This window comes from Cynoglossus semilaevis, chromosome 8 (assembly GCF_000523025.1).
Source record: "Cynoglossus semilaevis isolate Cse_v1.0 chromosome 8, Cse_v1.0, whole genome shotgun sequence".
NCBI lineage: Eukaryota > Metazoa > Chordata > Actinopteri > Pleuronectiformes > Cynoglossidae > Cynoglossus > Cynoglossus semilaevis.
The window spans coordinates 13181098-13200041 of record NC_024314.1 but is presented as its reverse complement, the minus strand read 5'-3'; the positions used below and the strand labels follow the sequence as shown (position 1 = coordinate 13200041).

At 40.0% G+C, this 18944-nt stretch overlaps 3 protein-coding genes across 5 annotated transcripts; all 3 read right to left on the bottom strand.

Annotated features, from left to right (window-relative positions):
• Positions 1-388: 388 nt before the first annotated feature.
• dlgap5 (discs, large (Drosophila) homolog-associated protein 5) lies at positions 389-6504 on the bottom strand. 3 transcript variants are annotated; one of them, XM_017033912.2, is made up of 19 exons: positions 6348-6504; positions 5368-5610; positions 5067-5254; positions 4893-4970; positions 4769-4808; positions 4505-4597; positions 4291-4389; positions 4071-4145; positions 3972-3994; positions 3648-3889; positions 3367-3537; positions 3183-3271; positions 2851-3011; positions 2640-2741; positions 2070-2325; positions 1346-1992; positions 1105-1267; positions 808-851; positions 389-687 (listed from the first exon to the last, which is right to left on the bottom strand). In XM_017033912.2, the coding sequence occupies exons 1-19, from the start codon at positions 6349-6351 to the stop codon at positions 574-576; spliced, it is 2832 nt and encodes a 943-aa protein (XP_016889401.1). In that variant the 5' UTR covers positions 6352-6504; the 3' UTR covers positions 389-573. The 3 variants fall into 3 exon arrangements, with proteins under 3 accessions (XP_016889401.1, XP_016889402.1, XP_008313329.1); XM_017033913.2 differs by having other exon boundaries at positions 4769-4810; positions 4901-4970; XM_008315107.3 differs by lacking the exon at positions 808-851.
• A 681-nt stretch (positions 6505-7185) lies between these two features.
• ccz1 (CCZ1 homolog, vacuolar protein trafficking and biogenesis associated) lies at positions 7186-13330 on the bottom strand. Its single transcript, XM_008315108.3, has 17 exons — positions 13161-13330; positions 12563-12637; positions 12375-12471; positions 12179-12276; positions 11958-12051; positions 11779-11859; positions 11646-11693; positions 11466-11549; positions 10788-10963; positions 10341-10422; positions 9877-9938; positions 9652-9763; positions 9373-9406; positions 9140-9257; positions 8454-8612; positions 7748-7875; positions 7186-7647 (listed from the first exon to the last, which is right to left on the bottom strand). Exons 2-17 carry the CDS (start codon positions 12574-12576, stop codon positions 7592-7594), a joined length of 1443 nt encoding a protein of 480 aa, XP_008313330.1. The 5' UTR covers positions 12577-12637; positions 13161-13330; the 3' UTR covers positions 7186-7591.
• A 453-nt stretch (positions 13331-13783) lies between these two features.
• pvalb9 (parvalbumin 9) lies at positions 13784-17136 on the bottom strand. Its single transcript, XM_008315109.3, has 5 exons — positions 16762-17136; positions 16014-16081; positions 15396-15528; positions 14650-14759; positions 13784-14213 (listed from the first exon to the last, which is right to left on the bottom strand). The coding sequence occupies exons 2-5, from the start codon at positions 16072-16074 to the stop codon at positions 14188-14190; spliced, it is 330 nt and encodes a 109-aa protein (XP_008313331.1). The 5' UTR covers positions 16075-16081; positions 16762-17136; the 3' UTR covers positions 13784-14187.
• Positions 17137-18944: the final 1808 nt, after the last annotated feature.

The window sequence follows — 18944 nt, the reverse complement described above, 5'->3', positions numbered from 1 at the left end:
CCATTCTATATTTCAGGTCTTAATTACTTTTGTTCCTGTAGAGCAGGGGTGCCCAATAAGTAGATCTGGATCTACTAGTAGATCGCAAAGGGAGTACTGGTAGATCATGAGGAATTAAAATAAAAAAATCCCTAGGACTAGATCAGCAACAATACAAGTATTGAATCATATTGTGCCACACAGCTACAGCTATTTAATCATAATGTGTTATATAAAGTATATTCAGCTCATATGGCTTTATATATTAAATATTATTCCTGTAGGTAGATCACTTTGGTCTAGTCATTTGAAAAAGTGGCTCCCAAGCCAACAAAGTGTGGACACCCCTGCTGTAGAGTTTTTTTGTTTTTTAGTTAGGATGAAAAAATTAAAGAGTTTAGATGTTTAATTTTGATAATAACCCAATCTTTAATAAAAACCACTTAGAAGGACAAATACTACAGTATTTAACAATCATCTAAAAAAAATATGTTTAAAAATCAGATCCATTTTTTTCCCACAAAGAGTAGGGTAACAAAGTTATTTTACTATGTAAAAAAAATTAAAAAGGTAAAAGTAAATTAAAAAAATCTGTTACATGTTTGAAGGAGGAGTGAAGGTCATGAGGTCACTGGGACAGACCGACTGACGTATCCTGTCCTTCAGCTCTGGGGTGAAAAGCAGCAGAGCAGACTCGGCTGTTTGGACCTGAAATTACCATAAAAGTGACAAAAATGAGAAAAGCTCAATAATAAAGAATGTATTTCTGAAAAGACCTGTGACGAAAATGGGAAGGAGTTGGAAAAGTAAATAGAAGAAAGCCTTCACCTGTGGAGACTGAACAGCAAAGACTGAAGGCACTGCTGGCAGAGCTGTGGTGACAGAGAGCGTGAGCGCCAACACCAGGCAGAGACAGAAGTAAAAAGATAATTTAGTAAAACAAACAAACAAACCATTTCATTTATTACAAATATTTTCAATTGTGCAGCTTCACCGATGAACCAAATTTAACCAATCAGCTGCAGCCTCCTTAATCATGAGGTAATTTCATATTGAAGCCGACAGGTGTGAACTTCAGTTGTTGTCCTTAGAAAACACACCCACAGACACATACACCAAGTGTACCTGGTTCTCGGGTTAACAGGTCGTCAGGTCGGCCTCTTGGACTCTCCATCTCCACATCCACTGCCATTGGTGACAGTGTCTCTATGGGGACTGTGTCTCTGGGTGAGAGACTGCATCTCTGGGACGGCCTGAGGTAACGATCCCAGTCCAAGCCCGGCATTTCCTGGAATTACAATTTTTTTTAATGTGGAAACACTTCAGTCAAGTTAAATCATGTGTTGGAGATGTGAACCATCTTCACCTCCACAACTGAGGTGTCTGGTGTGACAGACACAGAGTCTGGAGCTTCAGTCTGACTCTGCACGATAGTCGCGGAAGTGATGGGAGGTTGGCTGAAGCTTTCAGAGGGTGAAAGTGAAAAACTGAGAGATGACAACGGCTCTGGGACCTGGGAGACGGGAGAAGGAGGAGTTTTGCATGGAGACAAAGACGATCTTGGAGAGACAGGAGGAACGTCCTCCACCATTTCAGCTGCTTTTTCTTCCACCTCCTCTACAGAGAACGATGGAAGCATGTAAAAAGGTCCAGCCGTGTTAGTTTCCTGCGTACCATCCGTTTCTGACTGTTGTGCAGCGACCTCTACTGGGTGAACATCGCCTGACATTACTTCTTTTACAGGCGAAAAACACAGTGAGGTGTCTGTGGCACACTTCCTCTTCTGGGTGGAACGAGGAGTGGAATTCTGGGACTTTGTTGCTTTATCGAGGGTGAGACGCATGGCAGCAGGAGTGAGGCTGGAGTGAGCAGGAGAGCACACATTTGTCTGTACAGGGGTTTGAACCAAGGCAAGTGACCTCCGTGTGACCCTCCTTGGTGTCACAGAGTTGGTAGAGGAAGAAGCCTGAGGTAGAACGGCACCGCTGAGACGAGTTGATCTCCTCACCAAACCTACAGATGCAACAGAACTGTGAAAGACAGTTGTTGACAGGAGTAAAGGTGTCGTCAGCCGCACACTCCTTCATTACCTGGTGCTTTGACTGGACTCTCCACCTGGAAACAGCCTTCATCAGAGACTCCCGACTCTGACGTTGGCTGCTCTGCTCGTGATTGTAGTTCCTGACAGTTTGCGACGGAGTCATCCTGACAGTACCCAGCATTCTTTGCAGCCATCTCTTCCTCAGCTGCCTGTTGTCTCGCTTTCATGGCAGCTTTGGCAGCAGCCAGACGAGACTTGGCCCCGGCTTTGGTTCCTGTTGCCTTTGCAGGAGCGGCTGCTGGTTTCTGACCAAACAAAGACACATGGCCGTTTAATCATGTATGGTGGGCTCTCAAACTCCCACACTCTTCACTGTCATCGCATTTAAGAGCTGCATTTGCTTTAATAAACAAATTATTATTAACAAAGTTATAACAGTATCAAAATACATGGTCATCGTAATTATAGTAAAAGTAAAGCAAGAAAAAAAGCTGCACACAACTACATTATTATTATTGATGTGTGGCCAGTATGTGTATCATAGGCCGGGAGTATGAGACCCCTGGTCTAGTGTGTAATCATGAGGTAAAAAAAAAAAATCATATTCAAGTGTCCTGACCTTCACCACCTTCCTCTGTCGTGGTGGGGGTCTGCGCTCCTCCACCCAGCCCCCAGCCTCTGCTTCTTTTAGAGCATCAAACTTCTTACCGACATCCTCTACCTAAAAAAAAGAAAGGAAAAGTTTTAAGAGTTTAATTTAACTCTTAATTAAATTTAGGCCATGTTTTCCATTTTTTTGTTTCTTTTGTGAAAAAAAAAAAAAAACACACCTGGAAATGAACCATGTCCCAGAATCCCTGCAGGTCAGTACATGTGGTGATCTTCTCTCCTCGGCCCAGGTCGCAGTCGTCCACCAGACCAGTGAACTGTTTGAAACGCTCCTTCATCAGCAGCCTGGCCTGGCCGATGGCTGTACGTATGCCATCTCTCACTGAACACACAAAAAAGAACAGTGTCATTTTATATATGAGCAGCACTGTGTTACTGAGCCTCGTTCACTGGTCACATTTCTGTGTACGCCTGTGAATCGTGGTCTGAAACAGGGGATGGAGTCATGTGACTCAACCTACATCAAATAGACATATATGGACACAGAACTCACTCTCTTCTGGGATGGATTCATCCTCCACTTTACACTCCCAGTGGACACATAGAGCTGTGAGTCGCTCTGTCTCACTAGAAATCTCAGACCTAATAAAAAAAGAAAGAAAACACCAAGATTAAAAGTGAGATTCAGTAAAAATTCTGCAGAAGATTATAATTATTACAGCTTCAAAAAAAGCCACCTAAAGTAAGGCACATCATGCTTGGGTTCCGTGGGGCTGCCTGGAGTTGGAAGAGCTACAATAGATGTTTGAGGTGGAGAATGAAGAGGAGACTTTGGTGGTAGTGATTGACTTGATTCACTCTGAGGCTCATCACTAAAGACAGGAGCTGGTGGAAGATTGAAACTGGAGCTGGGAAAGAAGACAAAAAAGACAGACATTAGGTCGGCAATTGACACTTCATCTCTGTGAGAGCCAGTAAAGCCACAACATATCAATGAAAAAAAAAATTAAAATAGTACGTTGGTGTAAGGAAAGCGTCTGTTGTGCGAGGAGTCATCGGCTCGAATCTGAAGGACAACAGTCCATCAGGGGCCTGGAAGACAAAATCCTTTGGAGCAAATGAAGGAAGACAAACTGGAACTGTAGCTTCCACTGGATTCTGATCGGGTGCCAAGTCAGCAGGATCAGGGTCAACTATCATGTTCTCCTCCTCAGAAGATGGAAGGTTAGGATTTTCTGAAGGCTTCTCCAGCTCAAGCTCCTACACAGAATAGAAACATCAAACTACAGTTTGAAGACATGAAATATAATAAATAAACATGTGTGTTTAAAATGATACTAACCATGACGACCTTACTGACAGGTGCTGTGAATTCAAATAGAAAATGGGTGAATAAAAACATTTAAATAAAGACAACAAATAACATCAATTTTCAGAATACCTCTGCTGTTTTTTCCTCTGCCTGAGGAGGGTGCTACAGCGTTATTATTGGCTCGACTCCTTGTGATTCTTACATCTGTAGGTGAAAAATAATATTAGACAAGATTTATATTCATTTTAATGCAAGTACTATATTTTTAAAAAACAATTCATTCCCCTTATTTCCAATATTTTCACAGTGTATCCCCAGAATGAAAACTCCACTCTGTGTTTGTTTAAACCTGCAGGCTTGTCCTTGGGTTTGTCTTTCACTGCCGTGGCTACTGTAACAGGAGGCCTGATGGCTGACTTGCTTTGCAAAGCTTGTCCACTGGGCACCACTACAGTGGGATGGTGTGACACAAAGACAGAGACTGAGATGCCAATAAGGAAACACAACCGTGTTTAATCAGTGTGATGGCCAAAGACCCGGTCCAGTTCATCCTCAGTACTTACCAGCAGAAACCTTAGTCCTGTTCAGAGCTGTAGCTGGTGCAGCCTTGACTGGTGCAGCCCGGGTCCAGGTCAACCTTTCGACAGCAGGTTGAGCTGAGGAGGAACAAAAACTCAGGAAATCATTTCAAATCATGCAAAAGTCATGCCTTTTATTTATTTATAAAGTCATGCCGTTTATTCATATATATATATCTCCCCATAAAAACAGTTATAATACCACCTGTGAAATTAAGGAAGACATTGAGTACAAAACTGTTCATTTACCTTTCTTCATTGCAGTGTTTGGGTCTTGTGTCTTCAGAGGCTTCACAAGAAAAAGGAAGAAAAAGATTGTCTAACTGCTCAAGAATTTTATATTTTAAATTTAGATGGGTGACAGCGGATGTACCTGCTGCTGCTGCTGCTGTTGTTGTTTTACATCACGAGTGACTCTGGTGCTCTGGGATACAGCGATATCCACTTTTATCTGAAAAATGACTGATATCAGTCTGTCTGTGCATCTACAGATTGTACATGCTATGATATCAAGTTAAATCATCGATACTGTACTGCCAGCCCTCACCTCTTTTGTCCTTTTAGTTGGAACAGGGACCACAGGCTGAGGACCAAAGGTGAAAGTGTCCTTAGGGTGATACATGCCGGTCTTAAATATCCCTTTCCGCTCTTTTTCTCTCTTTTCCTTCTCTTTTACCAGAGCCTTATTTTTTTTCCATTCCTCCAGCCGTTTTATCCTCTCTTCTAAAGCTGAATCTGAACAAGTAAAACAATAAAATTAAAACTAAAGTTCCCCCATCACAATATCTTCCAAAAAAACAAAAAAAAAAACCCCACAAACATCACAGGAGTGGAGGTAGAAGTTTTACCTTTAACACTCTTAGCATTACTCTGAGTTTTCTCCACGATGGTTGACATGTTGGCCATGGCTATGGAGGCATCCAGGGAGGAAGCCTCCAGCTCTGGAAGCTTGTCCAACTGCCTGCGACTGTTCACAGCACGGTCACGATTCTCCTTCAGCGTCTGAGACTTTCTGCGGGACATTTTGACCCTCAACATGGACACACTGGTGTCCCGCCGCCGCAGGTGAGAAAATTTGGACTCCATTTGATCTGGGGTATTTAGAGAGCAGATCAAAATATGAATTAATATAATATAATCTAAATCAGAGGAAAATGGTGGATGAAATGTTCCCTGGATAATTCTGAAAACAAAACACAATTACAGTCCATTTAACATTTTTAATGTAACAATGTATTTTTCAAAGACCACAGGTTTTGTATTCATTTTACTGTTTAGGGAAGTATACACTGGCTTATTTTGCTTGATGAAAATACCTTAAACGGTAAAAAAAAAAAAAGATTGATACGATCGTTTTTAGTTCAACATGAATACGAGAAGAATTTTCAGTAGCCTACATAAAAATCACCTAAGTTATTACAACATCGTAAAGTGATCGTAAAGAGAACATTGCACTGACAACGTTGAGGGGGAAAAGCGTAAACAAATAATACAGGCACGAAATAATGTGAAAAAACTTAATTAAATATGCAATCTCGTGTTGTGAACACAAAGACTATACTTTTTGTATTTATATTATTTATATTATTGTTTGGTTTATTAAAAAGGGGTGTCGTTTTTTCGTGTTTAGTAAGGGACGATCACTAACGTGTTTTGAAAGACCAATGAAAACACATCGCAAATGTCATTTTATTTAGCTAGCCACTAGCATTAGCTTCATGACCAGGAAACGAAAGGGCGCTTCGGAATAACGTAACGGTTTAGAATCAAAAACACATCAAATACGCTATTTAACGGTTTAACTATTTAATTTATATTAAAGACTCACCCATTTTCCAGTCCCGGACGTACTAAAATAAGTCTGCTGAGTAAATATGAACAGCAGCGGGTCACACGAACTGACTCGGATCAACCTAAAAACACATCAACAATCATGGCGGGCGAGTTTTTGAAAATCACTCATGACTATGCTCATTGGCTGTACGTCAGGGGGGAAAAAAAACACTCACAACTGAACGTCGGATTGGCTAGTTTCATTAGCTCGGGTTGGCACGTTGCACAAGCTCACCAAAGGCAACAAAAATGCCGAAGCAGAACGAAAACAATCGATGGATAGTTTACAAGAAACTATAAGTTTCTATAAGACTATAAGAGCCCCTAAAGGGACATGAGCAAAACGTTTTAGGTGAGCACCAGAAACGTTTTATTAATTAAATGTTTAACCTTTAAAGGAGCTCCGTAACATCCATATTGAAATAGATTTATTTTAGGGCTTCGTTGCATTAAGGTTTCATTTTCTCAGTATTTTAATATTGACTTAATTCTTAAAATGTTTTCATTAACCTGTTTTATTATTTGTTTAATATTCTTAATTACGGTATAATTTCATCAGGGTTTTTATTGCGCACATTTTAAAACCTGCAAAACTTCATATTTACACCTGATGCTTCATATACTTGCATTTTGATTGTTATTAATCAAAATGTTATTAAGAATTATTGTTATTAAGAAATGTTACATTCGTTTTCAGGTTTGGATCATAGAATAGACGTCTTTGATCCTGTCGGTCCTGGTCATTAATGATCTAAGATTTGTTTAATGTTGAATATTTTTCATCTTTATCATTAAATTCCATTCAGAGCAAATATGTTATCACACCAAGTAAAATTAAATCATAATTTATTTCAAGCTTTTTTTTTTTACAAACAATACTTTTGACAAAATTGATTCTCATATTTAAAACCGCTGCAGCGCTGATGATGGAGACACTGGAGAGATCTGTCCTGTGCATGTTTTTAAATTAATGCGAGACATTATTACAATATGTTCAATAAAAAAAAGAAAAACTGTTAACCAAATCCTACATGTATGTACAATGAAAAGAGAGGAACAAATAAAGCACATGTACAGTAAAAAGGTTTACACATAATTACAAAATGAGATTTTTGTAGATTAAATAAAAAAAATTCATGGATTCTTTTTTTTTATTTAAGAATGCAGTTATTGCATTGCTGAGCTGAAGTTACAGTCGAAGCCTGAAACACTGACGGCTTGGCTGCGTCTGTCTCTTTATCAGTCCAGGAAGAAGATGTTGTTAAATTGTGTCGCACAAAGTTTCTTGACTGCCTCTGTGAAAAAGAAGAAGAGAAAAAGATTAAGATGGTTTTAGGGACTTGTTAGGTGTTTCTGTAACAACAGCTTTTTTACCATTCAACAACTGTGATTTACCGTTCACTTCGATCAGATTGGCGTTCTTCTGATTGAGGATCACGTATAATTCTCTCTGGTCAGATTTTTTGCCAACGACCCAGTAGTCCGTCATGGCTTTGACAATGATTTCTTCGTCTTCATCAACTCTGGGAACAACAAAAAGGACAAAAGAATAAAACATTTTTGCATCTATATCTGGTTCTTTGCAATTATTTAAAAACAAACAGTGATAAGTGGAAGGTCTACAGTTTCTCATGTAATCCCAACTACGCCATGACCTACTGTGTCGTGCACAGCTAGTTATTAAAATAACATTTAATATAAGGACAGATAAATGTTCAAAGACACTGAAATGTGGCATCAACACATATTTCAAGCACATTACCCATGTCCTCCAACACGTGGCGCTAGCCACAATAAAAATATGCATTGCATGTATGTAATTCAGTATAGTTATTTAATGTTACTGCAAGTTATAGAGAGACATCTGATTTCAATGAGGTCACGAGATCAGTGAGGTCATACAGTGTGCACACTAATGTGTATAACAACATTAATGTTCATGCCTTTCTAACTTTCGCAGTCATCTGGTCATTCAGATAATTGGAGTCACATGACGACTTTAAAATAAGGAGACAATGTGACTTGCTGCTGTACTGTGTGACCCTGACTACACAGAAAGAGACCTGCAGCAGACATTTTCTTTCTCCCTGTTCTTACATACCTGGCAAAGTCACAGTTGATGTCTCCCAGGATCTTCATGAGGTCAGGATGGACAGAGGTCAGGCAAACACTGGCCGTCTTCCTCATGTGGATGGTGCTCTTCTCTGCCAGGTTCATGTGGTTGAAGTAGATAAACTTGAACTGAGGCTCCTTCTCTGGCCTGGGAGAATAAAACAATAAGGGTCGAAGGAAACCTTTACCTATGATTTTTATTGAGGCTGGTGTGTGTCTCTTCCTCCCACCCCCCAGTGTCATGTCAGGACACAGGGCCTCTGAGGAATTTGGGACGGCATTACTTATTCAGTGGATTCTTCACTAAAGTGATTAAAAAGAGCCCATCAAGTTGCCCTGGGGCAGGACGTCCAGTCTTAGATTACAGGACGAGCGTGTCTGATGCTAAGTGCCAGCGTTAGAAAAGAGCACACACCAGGGTGGCAAGTTAAAGAGGTGCACTACCTTGAATTACCTGAGCTCAGAGGTAGAGTCTACTTTAGCCCTGCCACCAAAGGCCCCAATGAAAATGACTGGATTAGCAGACAGTTAGCAACAGTTAGCAGAAACAGGAGAAAACATGGCTCCTCCTTTTACTGTAGCTCTTACTGTTAGAATATCTTCGAGCAGAAGATGAAGATTTTTTTTTCCAGAGAAGAAGGTAAAAAATACAGACGTTGTGGATTCGCCACTGACCCGGATATCCTGCGGTTTATGGTGAACTGTTCACATATATCAGATGCCAGCAGGGTGAGCTGAGGTCCGACCAGGCCGTCTAGTTTTTCACAGAACTCTCTTGTCAGCTCCACAGAAGCTGCAGAAGAGGAGAAAGCATCACAGCAATTCAGGAGCTAGAACTGTTGAGTTTTAGAAAAGAAGCCAAATAAGCAAAACATAGAAAAAAAGAATCTTCCCAGAAACACACATACCACTGATCATGAAACACGCAGCAGCACTCATCGCCTGGGAAAGATCAGACAAGTGCATTAAATGTAGAATCCAGGTCACACATTATAAAAACACAAAAACATAACATTAATGTGATGATAAATGTGACCAGACCGGCCTCATCATCTTAACACTAATGCCGTGTAATCTCAAACATCCATACAGTCAGAGATTAAAGGAATCCTAATCAGGAGAAACAGACGCCATCCTGTTTTAATACATTAGCTCCTGACACTGTCAGAAAAATGACTCCACTCCACCTTATAGACGATCAGGTGCAGCTCCTCGTAGCCGTCCTGAGTGCTGACAAATATTTTAGGAAATCGGAATTTGGCCTCTGGATCTTTGAGATTCGTAGGTCCGGTCAGAAACCTGTAGAGGACAGAAAAAAATTTAGAAGAATAAAAAAACAGATTTGTTGAGTTACATGTCACAGTGAGAAAAATAGTCTTGTGTATTTTTTACAGTGTAAGACAAAGTCTCACCTCCCATAGTGCAACAAATTCCCTGCCACCTCTGGTCTCAGAGGAGAGTCTCTGCCAGCCAGCTAACAGAGGAGAAGAGCAAACAAGACTTTCAGTATAAACACCGGACTTGTTCCAGTATCTGAGCCTGAAAACACTAATATTCAAAAGAAATCTTAATAAATCTTTAAACCTTCCTGCTGCCCTTTAGTTTTCTTTCTCTCCTCTCTGTGACAAAGGAACAGCTTTCATCTGCAGGTGGCTAATTTTCACTTCCACATATTTTTGTAATTAGCACAACCAGTACTTTGGCACAATTTATACTTATGTGTATGTTTTTGTTTTATTCCCCATCTACTGCTGCCACTGTGGCAAATACTTCTTAACGCAGAGAGAATTTTAGACTTTTCATATGTTATTAAGGCAGAGTCAGGCTGCTGTAAACATTTGATTCTTTCTCTCCGTTGCTACCTCCCCCTCCTCACCTCGGGCTCCGAGTGTCTAGGGAACAGTGAGGTGGTCAAGTACTTGTACAGGATCCGCATGTCATCTTGTTCCAGTCCACTCCTGCAGACAGGACAGTTAAATATTTAGACATTCGGTGTCATTTCTGGACTGACTTAGACTTAACCTAATGATATTTTGGGTGATATTAGGGCAAACCATGCTAACTTTATCCCCAGCTACATGTGACTGGTTTACTTTTAAATTCCTAACCACCTTCATAAGGATATTTAGCTGGTTATTAACCAGTTGAGCTTTAATCAATGATTGTCCAACCTGAAGGTTTCATTCAAGGTTTCATTTAAATGAACATTGGTTTAGCTATCTAGCTATTTTTTGTAGCAAAGCATTGGCTAACTGTTGACAAATACATGTTGAATGTTGAATGGTAAACGTCAGTTGTGAGTTTAGAAGAATCTCATCAGTACCAAATGAGCTGGTCGTTGTACAGGAAAGCTGTGTATTTGATCAGACTGAGGCTCTCCTCCACTCTGTTGACAAAGGACTGGATTTTCAGGTAGGTCATCTTATCCAGTGGGAAGAAGCTGATGCCCCCAAAAACATCCAGCAGGTCGCAAGACTGCAAGTGGAGCGTCTGCAGATACTGCAAACCACCAGAGAAACACACACACACAAAAAATGACAGGACACAAGAGAAGGACAGGAGCAAGGTCTTAGTTTACCCGTCTACCAGTGCCTCCTTACAAAGCAATAAGGAGAGCAGAATAAGAAGCACTGTGATTGACACGCAGACACTTGCATCACTTGCTCTGACAGAGACGCTCTGACATTTAAGCTGAGACAGGCAGCTCCCCACAGCCTCTCCCTTTCTCACCGTCTCAGAGTTACACGTGGGGTGGGAAGCCTGTGTAAACCTAAGAAGGGTATTCCCTCTTCTGGGATGAATTTTTCATGTTTTTTTTTTTTCTTTTCGCTGCGAGCTTTGACGTTCCAGTGCTGAGACAGCAGCGTGAAACACAGACAGTTTATAAAGGGAAATCAAAGGATTCTGCGTGTCTGCAGAGGAAAATGTTACTCAACAGCTTTACATGAAGTTACACAAGTGTTGTCAAAAGATGAAAAATGAAGAGAAAATTTGTTTTTACCCTGTAGAAAAACTTTTCAAGTTTCTGGATGAGCATCTCCACTCCACCAGCTTCCATCGCTCTGGTAAACGTGCCGTTAAAAAGCTACAAAAGGTAAATAATAATTATTTAAAGAGAAAATATCTCCTGACAGTATATGGTTATAAAATAGACCATAATATAAACCACAGTGAAACTGACCTTGTACATACTGTAGCACTGTCTAACAACTGCGCCATAAACTGTGTCCTGCAAAGAAATGAGCCATAGAAAATAAAATATTAAACTAAATAGTGGAAAAGAAATTTATTGCTGAACGACTCTTTGTACTCACAAGTATTTCTTCTTCCTGGTATTCTACTGTGGGAGGTTTGCCATCTTTATTCAGTTTCTCAATCATTGGATTTCGAACCACCTGTTACATTAACCATAAGAAACATTAAGGTAAAAAAGGAGATAATTAAGAGACATGAAACTCTTTCCGTTGTAGGACAACACCTAACAGAACTTTACCATCACTATCCAGAAATTCTCCTCAGGCTCAAAGAAAAACTGACGGTTCTTCTGTGTGTGCAGTGATTTCGCTGGTTTTGTTGGACAAAATGTTCTGGAAGACATCAAAGAACAATGGCGTTCTAAACAAACGGTAACATTGTCACTTTCTGACAATCTGACAGTATATAGAACAAATTTCTAAAATTGACAGATTAGTGAATTCACAATTAGAACAGTACCTGGTGAACTGTACGATGGCTTCACAAAGGCCCACGTTCCGGATTTTTTCATTCTTCTCTACATCATTTGGGTGGTAAAACAAAATCTTCTTCTCTTCCTAAAAACAGAACTCTGGGTGTGAGACAATAAATTATACCCACAGATTGATCCATGACTGGCATTAAACCTGACAAGTGACTGTAAGAGTCAACTCACTTCTCCTTCTCGTGGTCCAAATGTAGGGTTATAAATGAAAAAGCTAAGCAGGCATGGCGTGAACTGTTTTTCTTGCATTCCTGAGGCCATTCTGGGACTGAAACATGCACACACAAATGGCGTTAACAAGAGTGAAAAGCTGAGAGAGTCGTTACATTTCTCTCTGAGTTTAGACCAAAGTTCCTCACCTGATCATTTGCATTAGTATAACTTGTGTTTGATTTCCTCTGCTCCAAAGACAGTTTGGTTATCATGCCATGTACCTGCAGAACAAATACCAAGTATTATACACAAAGGTAAACAACGCCCTGTGTCCTCTGGGCAACACCAACAAATTGAGTCAACATCAGAGACGGAGCAGAACCAAAGTGAACAAAACTGACTCTAGACAGTAACACCACGTGATGCACTTAGTAGTGCAGTGCATGGTAATGTCACAAGTGACAATTCAAATTGCTGCGTGTTACGGCTCAGTTAATGTGTTTCTCTAAGCCTTCACCGCCTTGTCATCGTTGTTCTTAAACAGCTGGTGAAGACAGTGGAGTAGATCATGGTATTTTGTGTATCTGTGGTGTCGGCTGTTAAACAAATAAACGAACACGATAGTAACTTTAGATCCGGGACTTTGCGAGAACACAATCCTGACGTTCAGTACTGTCACGAGCAAGTCAACAAGCAGCCTGTCAGAGCGGCTAGAAGGCTAAGCTAACTCTGCTAACAATAGAGTTGTGTTTGTAAAAGAACAAAAAAAACGTGCAAACAGACTAACAACACAATAGCTCTTACCCCAATGAAAGCACAGTTAACACCTCCAAGTGCTTGTTGTGGTAGACAGCGTAAATAAAAGGAAATAAATGAGCAAATTAAATCAATGAAAGGAGACGCCGCATACTTTACATTCTTAACTTCCTGCTTCGGACAGCAGGGTGCAACTCGAGCAAGGGGTCGGGCTGGTGTGGCTCACAAACGAAACAAAGGTTCCCAGCTACGAAGTTCATCTACTCTAACCTAATAGATATTATCGAGATGAGTTCAAGACATATTTGTAACTTTCTGTCATCAACTCATTATGTCAAAGATATAAATACATTATTAAATAATAATAATAATAATAATAATAATAATAATAATAATAATAATAATAATAATAATAATAATAATAATAGTGGCGCTTTGGGCCAGAATCAATGTCTCTGTCATTGGTATGGAACCCCAGGGTTCACATCCTGGTCAAGTTCGAATCCCAGTTAGGGTGGTTGGTACCTTCCAGTGGACTCACCACCTGCAGGAAGGTTTGGGGGGGTTGGTACGGTGCAGTGTGATTTGGGTGGCGGTCATAGAGACTGCTGCCCCCGCGACCTGGTAACAGATAAGCAGATGAAAATGGATGGATGGATGGAATGATAATAATGATTTTTGTAAAACAATTTTTAATAATAGATTTACAATGTTCTTGACAACAGATGTTACATATATATGTGTCATTATTTAGATTTAGATACCAATATTGTATGAATTGTAAAGCTCACAATCATCTCATTTTAACTTCAAAGAGGGTTCTTCAAAATTATTAATAAATACTCATGAAAACACATTTAATTTTTTCTCATATTTATTTCAACTCATTTATTGTCAAAGATGGAATGTGCACAGACAGGAAAACAAAGACAAGCATTTGTTATTGTCTTTGAACGGACAACAAGTCATTTCAAAACATTAACACAGAGTTGCTACATTAGAAATGAAAAGAAAATCCCTGGGAATTGGATGCTGGGACTCCAGACCTGAGGAGACGAGCGAAGACCTGAAGAACTCAGGACATGACCAAAGTATGGAACTCTAGAAAAACAGAGAGCATGAAATGTTAATAATTTACCAAATGTGGACAAAATCACCGCTGTGACCATTACAAAACTGAGAGACACAGACTCAAATAATCTCTTTTTAGATCATCTAAATCTAATCAGATTATACAAGAAAGCTGGGCTCAGATATTAGTGACAACTAGATGATGGATAAATCTGGGACAGGCATGGTGGAGGTCATGGCTTTAGGCATTAAAGCATAGGGTTCTTAGTAAAAAAGATTTTTATGTGAAATGCTGTTTGTATCAAGAAATAAAATAACTTTCACTAAATGAGTTTATACTTCTAACTAATGTCTTTTCTTTAAAACGTCTTTTTGCAGAAAGTTAAAATCGTCCTGATAAAAAAGCTATAATTTCTGCTCACATACAAGGTAACAAAAGCCATAATTGGACAAATCCGACACTGACCCTCTGCTCCAATTTTGCCATCGCTGTCATCATCAGCTGCTTTGAGGATGCTCTTGGTTTCTGCATCGGTCAGTGTCCGAGCGCCAGGTACAAACCGCTGCAGGAAGAACCTGCAGACACACACACACACACACACAGGAACATGATTCATATTTGGAGGAGGTGACATTGGATTTAAAAGCACACAGATAGGGATGTTAACTTAATACACCAGCCCTTAGTTCCTGTGGAACAAATACAGTGAAGTCCAGTAGGGATTATACCATTAAGGAATGGCTGGTGCCGTCCAATCAAAACGAAACAGTGACTAATCTCTTTCTGTTAGATTGATGACCACATTTAAGGAGAGTCAGGATTCAGAACCTCTGGAACTGCACCTTTATCTACAGTACAGTGAAAATAAAGAATTCAGATTTGATTCACAAGCAGGTGAAATGGACCATTTTTATGGCCTCAGCTGTCTGCTACAGGTTGAATGTAGAACATAGACCTCAATGTCAGTTAATGTCTGTTAATATGATCCTACACATCGACGCCAGGTGTGATGAACAATAAAGTCACACGATAGAAGCAAGGGTACAGGTGAAATGATGATCCACCATGTTGTTTAGGTATTTTCTAATATATGGAATAACTACTGATGTCTAGATGAAGTTACAACCAAAACTGACCAGAAGGGGCGTCATGGTGTCGTTGTATGTATGAATGTGTAAAAAGGAGAAAAACACAAAGTCTGTGCCACACACTTGAGCTCCGCCTCCTCGATGAAGCCGCTCTTGTCCTCGTCCAGGATGTGGAAGACATCTTTGATCTCTTTGGGTGTCTTGGAGGACAGACCACAGGCCGCGAAGAACTTTGTGTGGGAGAAAGAGTCTGGGGCTGGACATTGGAACAGCAACAACACAAATCGTGAATTTAAAGAAAAGAGCGCAGAGAAACAAGGATTTAGTTTGTGGTGATGAGCTGAGGGGATAAGCAGATTAAGAGCTGTTTATGGAGAGATTAAAGTTTCGTAGGGAGTTTAAGCGTTGTGGAAAGAGTCAAAAGGGCTTAACGCTGGAGCAGCTGAATTTGTCAGGTATCACTAACAAGTCTGAGTAATTTACAGGGTTTTGATCACTGATGTTGTGATTTTTTGCATCTACGACTTATTTTTGTTTTTTGCAAATAAAAGGTCAATAAATCCTGATGACAGAAGGCAGAGGTCAAAGGTTAAAATATGAATGTCTCATTTGTCTCAAGAAAAATCCAAATCAATAATTCTTTACTGAAAATTTGTAAACAGACAAAGTAAACAGTTGGCTGAAATGAATTGACATCATTTGTTTATAATTTGTACATAACAGTGCGTGTGTGTTATTTACCTTGACAGTCCTTGACGGCTTTTTCAATGGCATCAGCTGAGAGGATGGAAGTGAGCGACATGTTGGTTCTGATGAAGAAAGAAAACTCAGTTACTCTTCACACACACACATACATAATGTGTGTGTGTGTGTGAATAATGTCATCCATGAAGTTGTTTTCTTTTCTTAAAGTCACACTGTAATACTGCAGTCAACATAGAATTAATCACTTTCTTGTGTTTGACTGAATGAGACTACGATGCCTTGTTAATCCGCAGTCGTGTGGACTGTGGATTTGTGCTCTCAATAACAGACAATTCTGGATTGTTGGTATTTTGTTGTCTTGTTATTCAAATTAGCATTTGTTCTGTAAAGAGGTAATAAATAACATTGGAAATATACCTTATTACTCTATACTATTACTGAACAGTACATTTCATAGTACAGTTCATTAGTCATGTAGTCCACTGTGCTAACACACAGCTAACACACAGCATACAACAAGAGGGTTTAGTGTTTTTCAAAGATCTAAAATGAATGAAATCTAAACGCCACCACTGTGTTCCAGTTATTTTAGGACAAAGCTGTAGAAGTGAATTTTTTAATTTTGGTTTTTGAAGACGCTTCACCTTAAATCCAAAAGTCAGAAAAAATCTTGTATCAGAGTTCAAACATGTTTAAGAAACAAATGGACACGATGTCAGAGAAGCTTCACACACTGAGTTTCCAACAAATAAACAATAAACACCTGAGCATTCGTGACACTCACCACTGTTGGTTCTTCTGTCAGCCCCAGAGCAGCAGCAGCAGCAGGTGGTGGTGGTGGTGGTGGTAGTGAGCCTCAGTGGTGTCCACCGTCAGCTCACTCACTCTTTTATACCCAGGTCTGATGCGTAGACAGATTCTTGAATTTCCGTTGAACGAGGATCGGGTTTTCCTACAGTCTCCTCCTCCTCCTTCTTTCTTCCTTTTCTCCTGCTCCTCCTTTTTCTCCTTCTCAGGTTCCTCACCTGCTCAGTTGACCATTGACCTTTCTATCTCCTGCCCTCACCTGTCCACTGTAATCACCCTGTGGCTGCTGCTGCTGCTGCTGCTGCTGCTGTCCAATCATTGGACTTACACTTTGTCTCCCCCCCTGCTCTTTTTTCTCAGCCCCTCCCCTGTAGGTGCATGGACGAGCTTATAGACATTCTAAATTTAATCATCCACATTCTCTCTTTCTTTTTTTTACTGGATAATCTCAGAAATTCAAATGACCATGGTATGAATAGGTCAGAAATCTTCTTCAGCCTCAGCAGAAAGTGTTGGAGTCTGTTATTAAGCAGTGGAGGCAGAAAAGGCCAAAGTCTTCCAGGCTAAAACCCCGGGTTATTATCTTCCTGTTTTCAGCCTCTCTTTAAGACAAAAAAAAAACATTTTTACAAAATTCAGATCAATCTGTTTAATATGCACTCAACTATTAGCTGGAAAATCCATGACATGTTTGACCGTTCTACACTTTGTGTATTGTGTAGTGCAGACCACACCCACAGATGAGGTTCTGAGGACGGGCTTTAGTTTTCATACTACCTTGACTTTTCTACAACAGCACCCGAAAAGACATGGCCTGGATTGATGCAGACGGGAGTGAAGACGTTCTTTGCTCTGATTTCGTGACATGTCTGGTCCAAATAAGACAGACTCTCCTTTTTAGGCTCTACTTACAGTTAGAACATGATTGTGTAGTTGATTAGAGTAAAAAAAACATTAGCTACAAAGTATTAAACTCTCCTACAGCTGCTAAACAGCCAGTGTTGAATATTCCAAAATGATTCTCTACGTTCGTTCACATTGTCCACGTCACAGCTATAATTCACTGGACACTCACTACTGTGGACGAAGGATCAAGTTCTGGGTCAGTTGGATGTTTCACCTGGACAAGAGCGCTCTCTCTCTATCTCTATCTGTGTGTGTGTGTGTGTGTGTGTGTGGAAAGAGACCTAACTGTAAGGTGAGGGTGGAGCTTGACACAGTCACCATGACTACGGTCCAATCTAAATTGATGAGTTTGTTGAAGCGGTGACGCTCTGCAAACCACCTGACACAGCAGCGTCTCTGGTGAATCCAGTCAGCACTAATGGCATTAACAGCAGGAGCAGGAGGAAAGGAAGGTAGAGGTGGAGGAGAAGGTGGAGAGGGTGGAGGATGGGGTTGATTTTTTTTTGTAACAAGAACCAAGGGAATAAATGTCCTGATCCATCAGCATCACACCTGTAGCTAACGTTACACGAGTCGCTTTGTATGTGACCAGTTTCATGTTTTCATGGTTGGCTAATCTCTAGCTAATGTTACTAATATTTGGCTAAGTTTAGGCTAATTCTAAAGTTACTTTAAGTTTTCTTGGTGATGGAGTTTATAATTTTGAACAAGTTATTTCTGAGCTAACATTTGTGTAACAATGCTTTTATACTATCATTATTTTTTATTCTTAGCTTAAAAATGTTTGTTTAGCTTATAGATATTTTCCCTAAAAATTTATTTTCAATCTTTCTTAAAAGTTTTTTAATTCATTAAATTGTATAAATCTATGAATCCCAGTTAGGGCGGTTGGTACCTTCCAGTGGACTCACCACCCACAGGAAGGTTCAGGGGTGTTGGTACGGTGCAGTGTGATTTGGGTGGCGACTGCTGCCCCCGCGACCCGGTAACAGATAAGCGGATGAAAATGGATGGATGGATGGTATAAATAAAGATGATAATCTTGGTGCTATGATTACTTTAATTAAATATATGTACATGTAACAACATAAATTGTAATCTTAACATTTTAGATATCTTTGTATTTATTTTACTGCAGTTTTTGTTTTACTCAGAAAACTATGATTTTAATCATTTAGTTAGAATGGCCAGATTGAGATGGTTTGGACATGTGCAGAGGAGGGACAGTGGATACATCGGTAGAAGAATGTTAGA

Bases quoted from the DNA above. Each gene is read 5' to 3' on its own strand.
- dlgap5 (XM_017033912.2), bottom strand. The intron at 3,538-3,647 runs GTACTATTTTAA...CTTCTTTCCCAG, and splicing joins GACGCTTTCCTTACACCAAC to CTCCAGTTTCAATCTTCCAC. The intron at 3,012-3,182 runs GTGAGTTCTGTG...TTGTGTGTTCAG, and splicing joins TGAATCCATCCCAGAAGAGA to TGAGAGATGGCATACGTACA.
- ccz1 (XM_008315108.3), bottom strand. The intron at 8,613-9,139 runs GTCAGTGGCGAA...TTATTCTCCCAG, and splicing joins ATAAACCGCAGGATATCCGG to GCCAGAGAAGGAGCCTCAGT. The intron at 7,876-8,453 runs GTATGTAAGAAC...TGTTGTTCCCAG, and splicing joins ATCAACTGTGACTTTGCCAG to AGTTGATGAAGACGAAGAAA.
- pvalb9 (XM_008315109.3), bottom strand. From the start codon at position 16,074: ATGTCGCTCACTTCCATCCTCTCAGCTGATGCCATTGAAAAAGCCGTC. The intron at 15,529-16,013 runs GTAAATAACACA...TCCAATGTCCAG, and splicing joins AGCCGTCAAGGACTGTCAAG to CCCCAGACTCTTTCTCCCAC. The intron at 14,760-15,395 runs GTGTGTGGCACA...GTGTGTCTGCAG, and splicing joins ATCGAGGAGGCGGAGCTCAA to GTTCTTCCTGCAGCGGTTTG.